This window comes from Primulina eburnea, chromosome 6 (genome assembly GCF_022965805.1).
Source record: "Primulina eburnea isolate SZY01 chromosome 6, ASM2296580v1, whole genome shotgun sequence".
NCBI classification, from domain to species: domain Eukaryota; kingdom Viridiplantae; phylum Streptophyta; class Magnoliopsida; order Lamiales; family Gesneriaceae; genus Primulina; species Primulina eburnea.
The window spans coordinates 21036090-21044870 of NC_133106.1; the positions used below are offsets into that span (position 1 = coordinate 21036090).

The 8781-nt window shown below is 37.5% G+C and overlaps 2 protein-coding genes across 4 annotated transcripts; one reads left to right on the top strand and one right to left on the bottom strand.

Moving 5' to 3' along the window:
- The first annotated feature begins 1953 nt into the window (after positions 1-1953).
- LOC140833364 (protein LIFEGUARD 4-like) lies at positions 1954-3992 on the top strand. Its single transcript, XM_073197726.1, has 4 exons — positions 1954-2389; positions 2717-2830; positions 3049-3206; positions 3592-3992. The coding sequence occupies exons 1-4, from the start codon at positions 2143-2145 to the stop codon at positions 3793-3795; spliced, it is 723 nt and encodes a 240-aa protein (XP_073053827.1). The 5' UTR covers positions 1954-2142; the 3' UTR covers positions 3796-3992.
- A 130-nt stretch (positions 3993-4122) lies between these two features.
- LOC140833863 (VAN3-binding protein-like) lies at positions 4123-8546 on the bottom strand. Of its 3 annotated transcripts, none has more exons than XM_073198342.1 (7): positions 8012-8546; positions 7014-7139; positions 5728-6139; positions 5248-5475; positions 4931-4980; positions 4677-4734; positions 4123-4485 (listed from the first exon to the last, which is right to left on the bottom strand). In XM_073198342.1, exons 1-7 carry the CDS (start codon positions 8345-8347, stop codon positions 4268-4270), a joined length of 1428 nt encoding a protein of 475 aa, XP_073054443.1. In that variant the 5' UTR covers positions 8348-8546; the 3' UTR covers positions 4123-4267. The 3 variants fall into 3 exon arrangements, with proteins under 3 accessions (XP_073054443.1, XP_073054445.1, XP_073054444.1); XM_073198344.1 differs by having other exon boundaries at positions 7014-7136; positions 8036-8545; XM_073198343.1 differs by having other exon boundaries at positions 8036-8545.
- Between the last annotated feature and the right edge of the window lie 235 nt (positions 8547-8781).

The following is an 8781-nucleotide window of genomic DNA, read 5'->3' on the forward strand; positions in this document are numbered from 1 at the left end:
ATCCAACGTTGGAGTTTGTCTTAACTGGTGAGGAGGATAGATTGTCCCTTGAGTGTTATTCCCCAAACCTGGCGCTGAATATCCACGCATTCCCCCATCAACATACATCCCTGGATGTAAGTTAGGAGATGTCACAGAGAACACGTTACCAGCCATTTGTTTACTGTTGCTGCAGTTTTGGAATTTCAACCCCAACTCCTCATCCCTTTTGTGCGGAGGAGTGTATCTCCCTTCCCTTGCAGATTCAGGAATTCGTGCTTCCCCCAAGCGGCGACTTTCACCTGCCTGAGAAACTCCTGATCCTCGGCCTTGATCTTTCAGCAGCTTGACGTCCTTCTCTTGAAGTTTATCACTCTCTGGTATAACAACTTCGCCTTTTGCAGACTTTCTCTATTCCTTCATTTCTGCCACAAATTCCATCATGACAGTAGCGAAAGTTTGAGACATTTCCTTGAGATCGCTGCGGATATTTTTCTCCATGACCAACATGAAGTTCGGCGAAGACCCATCACCACTAGAAACAGCAATTCCTTCCTTCATAGTCTCTTCCTCGAACTGGTGTACGAGCCTTTCAACCGTTCTTCCTTCTGCATCAGTTTCCTGAAACTCTTCTTGTAAGCGACGAGCTTTCCCCAGTGATGGAAGAATTCCTTCACTCTTCTCAGTACGCTTTGGAGGCATTGTGTCCCACTGGGCGTGCCAACTTGTTTGTCACGAAAATTGCGGGCGTGCCAGGCATGTGAGCGTGCCGAATTTATGAAATAATCTGACTCCGTTTACCAAGCGTTGCGAGTCTCGATTCGGTCGTAAAACTCCTTCGAAATGGCTCAAAAACGCAAACACAAAATGAGGAATAAGACAAAATTACAGGAGGAATCCATGAACAACATCAAATTTAATTACGCTGTTATGAATTTGAACGAAATTATCACAAGAAATTTGAAGGAATATGTAAAAATCTCAAGGAACTAAAATACTGGAAATTGGAAAAAGATGAACTATCGAGAGGAATTCTGCTGAGCTTTACTGTAGATTTGTTGTGTTGATTTTGTCGGGGCCTTTTTCTGATTATTCCTTCTGTTTTTGTTACACTCCATGGGGAGTTTCAACCACATTCCACGATCATTCACGTTGGGTCGTGGCTCAAATTCCCGCATCGTGCTTTTCTTGGACCAACTGCCTGCAACTCTTGTGGGCTTAGCATCTTTTGGGTTGTTGTTGGGCTTTGGTAAATCTTGTGGGCTTCTTGGATTATATTTTAGGCACAACAGATAGATAATTATTAAAAAAATTAAGAATTGACATGAAATTTATATCTAATTTATTTAGATACATAACGTTTTAAAAAAAAATAGATATTGATTTGTTCTCAATCTGATTTCAATCCAGCTTAATTCGATTTCAGTTTTGGATTGGCTACAGTTTCAATCCATTAAATCCAAGAATAGGTCTCTTGTGAGACGGTCTCACGAATATTTTTCTGTGAGATGGGTCAACCCCACCGATACTCACAATAAAAGGTAATGCTTTTAGTATGAAAAGTAATATTTTTCATGGATGACTCAAATAAAAGATCAGACTCACAAAATACGACATGTGAGACCGTCTCACACAAGTTTTTACATAAATCCAGAATACGATATCAAATAAGATTACTTCGGTTTCATCACCCTCCAATCCGGAACTGGTTTAATCCGATGCTGAATAAGCAGTGAAGCCTAGTAACATGCCTAATGTTTTATATCCCTTGTCTATGAAGTGAAACAATCTGAAAATGGTCAAAATTTAATCGCTCTAAATTCTCTCTCAAAATATAGAATAGACAAAACAATACAGAATCATAGATACCAAATTTTATTTTATTAAAAAAAAAAAACGATCTGATATTTGTTTCCATATCAATCAATATTCACACGTAAAATCCCTAGACTTTCGGAATCAAAACTCGTTTTCCTGCCATCTTCCATTAATTTCACAAAATTTTTAGATTCCTAGTTTCAATCTAACCAACAACATATCAACCCTTTTCGTTTTTCAGGGTTGATTCACGCATTATCATCAAGAAAATCCAAAAACTTGGAGAAAGAAATTAAACCCAGAAATACAATATATCTGAAAAGTTGGAGAAAAAGGGTTGAAAGAATGGCAACATTTTATGGGAAAAGAGACGTCGAATTGGGGAACGCCGGGCAATTGTACCCGGGCATGGTAGAGGATCCGCAGATGCGATGGGGTTTCATCCGCAAAGTTTATTCCATCCTGTGCGTGCAGTTACTTCTGACTTTCGGGGTCGCTATTGCCATGTTTATGGTTCATCCGGTTCGAGAATTTATGAGAACTCCGAACGGGCTTTACGTCATGATCGCGGCCATGGTTCTTACCTTCGTTTGTGAGTCAAATCTTTAAAAAAATTATTTCATGAACATTGGCATGTATTAGAATTTTTCAAACAATATACAAATCATTCCTGATTATTTCCAAGAAATATGGAGGCACAAAGATTTGAATGTTTATAATAATTGGTATTTTCTGAATAAACCATTTTCATGAAACGTATGCATGGGTGCGATTATGGGAATTAAATTAATATTTTAATACTCTTGATAGTGTTAATCGAGATTCACGTCACAAATTAATTATAATTTGCTTGATTTATAATGTTAGAAACAAACAAAAAAACAAGAAGTTATTGATGATTTTCTTGAATTGAATGCAGTGTGCATGATGATGTTTTGTTTCAGCAAACGACATCCATGGAACTATGTCATTTTGTTTCTCTTCACCATTGCTATGTCCTTAATGATCGGTGCTGTTTGCACTCAGAAGAAAGGTAATGTTCGTATTCATCTCCCATTAGACAGTTGAATCCTTCTACTCCTTTCTTGTCGGTCTGACAAACAAAATCAAAAAATTATGAAGAATCATTAGGAAACAGTATCTAAAACCCAAAAATATGTTGTGGAGATTTGTTGATTTTGTGTGATCATAATGGGAAAATTTGCATTAAGTGTTATATTTCAATGCTTATAAATTGTAATTCATGGACAGGTGAAGCTGTGCTGATAGCTGCTGGTCTAACACTCCTCGTCACTATTGCTCTCACTATTTTCACATTTGTCGCGGCTAAACGAGGCTGCGATTTTAGTTTCTTGGGACCCTTCTTACTCTGCGCTCTCTTGTTATTATTTGCTTTCGGACTTTTACGGGTATGTTTGTTCATTTTCACCTTCCTTTTGTATCTAAATTCTTTTGATAACTATATCCATCATGATCATATGATTGAAAAAGAATCCGTTTTTAGCGTTTTAGGTGCGAAATTTCTTTCCCTGAAGTAGAAATACCATTCATTATATAGTACTAGTTTGCATTTTCTTGATTTGTTTGTCCAACGTTTATATCTTTGGTGGAAAATTCATGCATCCAGCTGCCTATGAGTCTGATCGATGTTGGAATCGAATTTACCATCCTTGGTTTGTCTTGTTCGTTTCTTAAAGTGCCTATCTGATAATAATGATGCATGCAAACCGTGTGTGTCTATATTGATACCTTGTACTAAATCGAATTTAATTTGCTGTATCGGATAACAAACAGATTGTGTTTCCCATGGGGAGATTAGGGGAGCAGGTGATTGGATGCGTGGGAGCTTTGGTTTTCTCTGGCTTTATCATATATGACACCGATAATCTGATCAAGAGGTTTAGTTACGACCAGTACATCGACGCTGCTATGTGCCTTTACCTCGACATAATTAACTTGTTCTTATATCTTCTCGCCATCATCGGCGGGGACGACTGATCGATGGCCAAGCAGACAAGCATAGAAAAAAATCCTTGATTAGTAAACCTCGTTTCTTTGGATGTCTTCCCTCATTTTGTCATGTTATCCTACTATTGTTCAAATTCTTTAATTGTAGATTTCGACTCATTAGCCTAAGGACTTTGAATTGATCTAAAGCCAATCCATGAAAGGATATAGAATCTAGATTACGTGCTTGTCTTGTATTGTTCTTTATTGTTTATATTTATATATATATAATTCTGGAAAAAAAAAAAAGGCCCTCTTCTCCTTTTTGACCAAACAAACCCCAGCACAAGATCCAATCTACAATTCTTCTTTTTAACCAATCTTAAATTCCCATTTTTACAACGAAAACACGAGGTGAATAAAAAAAAAAAAAAAACCACCCAGGATATATTGTTAGTCCACAGCGCAAAAGGATAGAGAAATATGCTTGTATAAGGATAGACTAAATCCATTTGATCGAGTTTCAGATCTTGTGTCTAATGTTCTTATCTGCTGCTGCAATTGCGAGTAATCTTGAAACCCCTTGAGTCCACATATCATATTCTCTTTGATTCCTACACTCGAACTCGACTACTCCTCGTGCAACTGTCTTCAACGCGAAATATCTCCGGTGCTCGCAGCCTTCCAGAAGATGGCGACCGGCCCATGGCGGGATGTCTTTCAACACCTCCAAGACTATATCTGAAATTCCAAAAGATGACAAAGATTGCAACTTTTTATTTTTAAATTTCCACTGAGATCTCACACTCTACTTTCTCAAATCCCAACATATAAAAAAGCCCCACATCCTAAGATTATGATCTCATTATCACTGAAAAGACAAAAGCAAGAATATAAAATTGTAGATAACAAATAAAGAAACATAAACTCACTCTTTTTCTTTTTAGTGATGGTCCCAACAACATGTCTACTCTTCATCTTGAGCATCACCTGCCAAATTTGAAAGATATTTTGATTATGGATCAAAAGATCAAAGTGTAAAAAAGCAGATACAATGTAAACACTTTAACTCTTCTGTGCTTGAAAGAAGTTTCCATGATATCCATACAGTGTAAAGCGTGATCTGATATCCGAAGTGACTCAAAAGTAGGATCGATGGGTCGATCACAACAGAACAAAAGATTACCTGTCCCATTCTGTTTATGTATACAGATACTATTTTCCAATGAAGATCACCTGCAAATAGCAAAGGAAATAGAACTGTCATCTAGCAAAATCTGAAATGTAGTCGAAACCCTTTTTATTGGAAGGGGCTAAAATGGTTACCAGTTTGCACTGGATCTGCTCTACACAAAATCTATGAGGAACAAAAACTATTGGAGAATAATAAGTTTTTGGCAATTAAACCTGATCAATTCATATTTATTTTGCTTTGCTAATCATAGAATTTTTTTAGCAAATACGGATTAACTTACAAACTTATCTTAGAGAATAGAAAGTTACCCTTGCGCGTTCTTTTCAGAAGTTCACAACCTTTGGCTAGCAATTCTCTACTGCAGATTCCAAGAAAATTTTCTCCTGGAACAAGTTCCCCACTAAAACTCTCATTTGAACTTCCGTTATCGCTCCCACCATTTATAACTCTCATTCCCTTGTCCACAGGGATCACAGATGCGATGTTCCACACCTCCTTCATCGCTCTTGCCTTCAATGTGGCAGCACCACGTAGTGCTTCAAAATCAATAGCAAATCAACATAAAGGTGGTGACTTTAGATTAGACATAAGAATTGTCGCCTGAAAACGCATGAAACTTTTTAATCCAAGAATTCAGAATCAAGAAGCCAACCAGAAATCATGCTCCTAAAGGATCGGATCAGTGCTCAATAATTTTTATTTTATTTTTTATTTTTTGCAAACATAAGTTCTTATAGTTCCAAACTTTCCCATAATTTTACAAAGAAATATGAAAGTATGTTAGTTACCTGTAGCTGCAGCAGCTGTCAAGGTCATTATATCACCAGCTGAACGAACATTAACAGCTGAGCTCACGACTGAAGCCAAGCGTTCCCGCTCGGCTCCCATCAGCTCAGCTGCTTCAACACATTGTGCAGCCACCAACGTGGCGGCAGATGCAACAGCCATGTCGGTTTTCGCCATCTGTTCATCTTTCCCAGCACGGGACGACACAGCAGTGGCCGCAGCAATCGCTGCTATAGCAGCAGCAACCCCTGCAACCGAAATGGTAGCATGTAGCTGCGCGTTTTGCACCCTTGCCTCCTCTTTCTTTTTCTCTCTTCGGTCTTTCAACCATCGCCCCAATGTTTTTCCTCCACCAGTTCCACTAGCGGCGCAACCCTTGTACTGGTTGCTCAACGGAATGCTCCATTGTGAATTCTACATGTACGTCAAATCCACGTCAGCATTGGAAAAATAGAAGCTTTCGTTGTACAAGGTCTTAATCAAACATACCAAAATTTAATTAGATCCAATTAATAAAACCATTAGGACACATCCCATAACAGCTGGACCATTTTTCTTGTCATAAATTTGGTCCCTCTTCTCAAACCAACATGAACCACAAACTAATATTGTGGTCCCTTCATCATTAATTTCGTAAACACCTTTGGTGCTAAATAATAATAGGATAAGTTTCATAAATAAATCATTCCAATTCATGATCATGAAGAAGATTGACATTACTGTACCATAACTTTGTCATTATTCTTGTACCCAAGAGGTTGAGATGGTAGGATGGCCACCCCATCACTTCATGGACCATGTACAAATTATACATATTTTTACTTTTTTCATTTATCTTCATCTGAAAATGACAAAGTTCCATATCTTGGTACCCACATAATATTCTTGGAAAAAGATGCATATATTTGTATATATCATGGTATGATTCCGCAATTAATCCGAGTTTAAGTCTCAAATTCCCAGAAACAAAATATACTGAAAGAAGTAAAAATTTTGATGAGTAGAATAAGGAAAGGCGTCGACGTAGTCACGTAGTAATCTTTTGACGCATTCCGAGTACGTTTTTGGGCAAAGAGAAAGCTGAAATACGCTCTTTCTGTACATGTGTGTGCGTTGTCACCGAAACAGAGTACATAATCCCAAGAAAAAATTAAACAAACTTCCCAAATTCCAACAACAGGAAAGAGTGAAACTAAAGTAAGACGAGTAAATAAAAAGCAAAGGAAGGTTACATTCAAGCAGCTAACAAGAAAAATATGAAGAAACTAAACAAAGATAAAAGTAAAACCTTTGGGTCATCGATTTCAGAGGGGGAAGTAGGGGGGCTGTCAGTGAGAGAGACGCAGCTCTGGCCTCCATTGAGAGGGCCGCTGCTGTGTGATAGCCTTCCTGAAGTACGTGGGGATACATCCTGCTGCACATGTTGTACACACATCGTGTCAAAGAACAACAAGTTCGATTATCACACTAGTAGTCTAGTCCTAGTGCTAGATAATAAGAAATGGGATTCAACCATATCAAGAGTCAGGATTTCATTTCATGGGAAGAAAAATTAAAAAAAAAATATGGACCAGAAAAAATTCTGACCCTTGGATGCGTCTGGAGGGGTAGCATGAAATATTCTTTCAAGGAGAGAGGGTGAATCTTGAAAAATTGAAAATCCAGGGATTGTTTTATGTTTGATTTTGATTTTGATTTGATCTATCTTCCCCAAGGAAACAAGTCTACTTATTAAATGCACTCGAAATAGCTTAAAGTTCCAAGAAAAACTCTGTTTTCACATATACAATTACACCTAAAATGAATGCTTCTTTATTTGACAACCTTGGAGAACAATACAGTCCAACCAAACAAAACACAAAAACATAAGAACGCAAACAAAACAGCAAGAATCAACATATTTGATGGTAATTTTGGTAACCTTAATTCTCAAAATCAACAAAAGAAAAAAAAAAAAACCAATACAGGACCAGAAAATTGCAATAATCCCCTTGTCAAAAACCAAGAAACACAGGACTGCTGATTTTAGTCGAAATAATTAAAAAAATTCACAAGCAGACACAGACCCGCTGACAAACACCCGAATAGAATATAGACAAAAAGGAATTAATTTTTTTGGCACCAGTGGAACAAGTCAAATTCAAGATAGTTCAACTCCATAAACGCACTTGGAGAGACAAAAAAAACAAAGCGCGTGTAAAATCAAACTAGTGTGGTGTCAAAGTTCAAACACAGCACAAAAAAGAAACACTCATTTTGCGCATAAAAATAGCTTCTTGATCTCACAAGCAATATCGAGCCTTCACTTACAGAATGAGACATGATACGCTCCATAACAAGCTGAGAGGTCTCGGAAGAAGCAAAGTAGAAAGGGTTCCCGGAAACAGTGGCCGAAGCAGCCTCCAAGTCATCGGGTACATCTTCATGTATAGTCTCACCGCCTCCACCCCTTATTACGGCGTTTTTGACGTGGTTACTCCTCGGCGGAAGCATAGGTAGTGGTGGAGCTAAAACTTTAGTAACTTCAAAGGCCGAAACACTCCAAGAACGTGACAGAAACTCCATTGGCTCGATCGGAGTTTCTGGTGGCCTAAACATCGGCTGAAGCTGAGCCCTCTCCATAAGAAATGGAGAACTAGCAGCAAAATATTGAACTGTAGATTTCAGGTAGTAGAGTAGCAGCAATATTTCAAGAACTTGTGCAGTATATGTATATATGTGTGTGTATATATTATATTACAAAGAAAAAGAACAGTTTGAGGTGAGAGAGAATGTGTCAGTGTTGTCTACTGAAGGCATTATATTGGCAGAGAGAGGAGCGTAAAAAACAGGGGATTATTTTCACTTTGTCTCACCTATGTGGGGTTCCATTGTATAATTCCTTCATTTTTTTTAAATGCTTTATCCAATTTCTATCAATCGATTATAAAAATATAAAAATGAAGTCATATTTATTTTGATCTAATAAACCCAAGAGTCCAAATTTAACAATTTAATCTAACATCAAATTTTAAATTTTTTACAAGTTTTTAAATTCGATATTTAATTATAACAAA

What these genes read in the sequence shown, in the direction of transcription:
- LOC140833364 (XM_073197726.1), top strand. Translation starts at nt 2,143, where the DNA reads ATGGCAACATTTTATGGGAAAAGAGACGTCGAATTGGGGAACGCCGGG. An exon ending in CATGGTTCTTACCTTCGTTT is followed by an intron (nt 2,390 to 2,716) that starts GTGAGTCAAATC and finishes AATTGAATGCAG; the next exon opens with TGTGCATGATGATGTTTTGT. An exon ending in TTGCTTTCGGACTTTTACGG is followed by an intron (nt 3,207 to 3,591) that starts GTATGTTTGTTC and finishes GATAACAAACAG; the next exon opens with ATTGTGTTTCCCATGGGGAG.
- LOC140833863 (XM_073198342.1), bottom strand. Translation starts at nt 8,347, where the DNA reads ATGGAGAGGGCTCAGCTTCAGCCGATGTTTAGGCCACCAGAAACTCCG. An exon ending in CTGAAATCGATGACCCAAAG is followed by an intron (nt 6,140 to 7,013) that starts GTTTTACTTTTA and finishes ACGTACATGTAG; the next exon opens with AATTCACAATGGAGCATTCC. An exon ending in ACATAAACAGAATGGGACAG is followed by an intron (nt 4,735 to 4,930) that starts GTAATCTTTTGT and finishes CAAATTTGGCAG; the next exon opens with GTGATGCTCAAGATGAAGAG.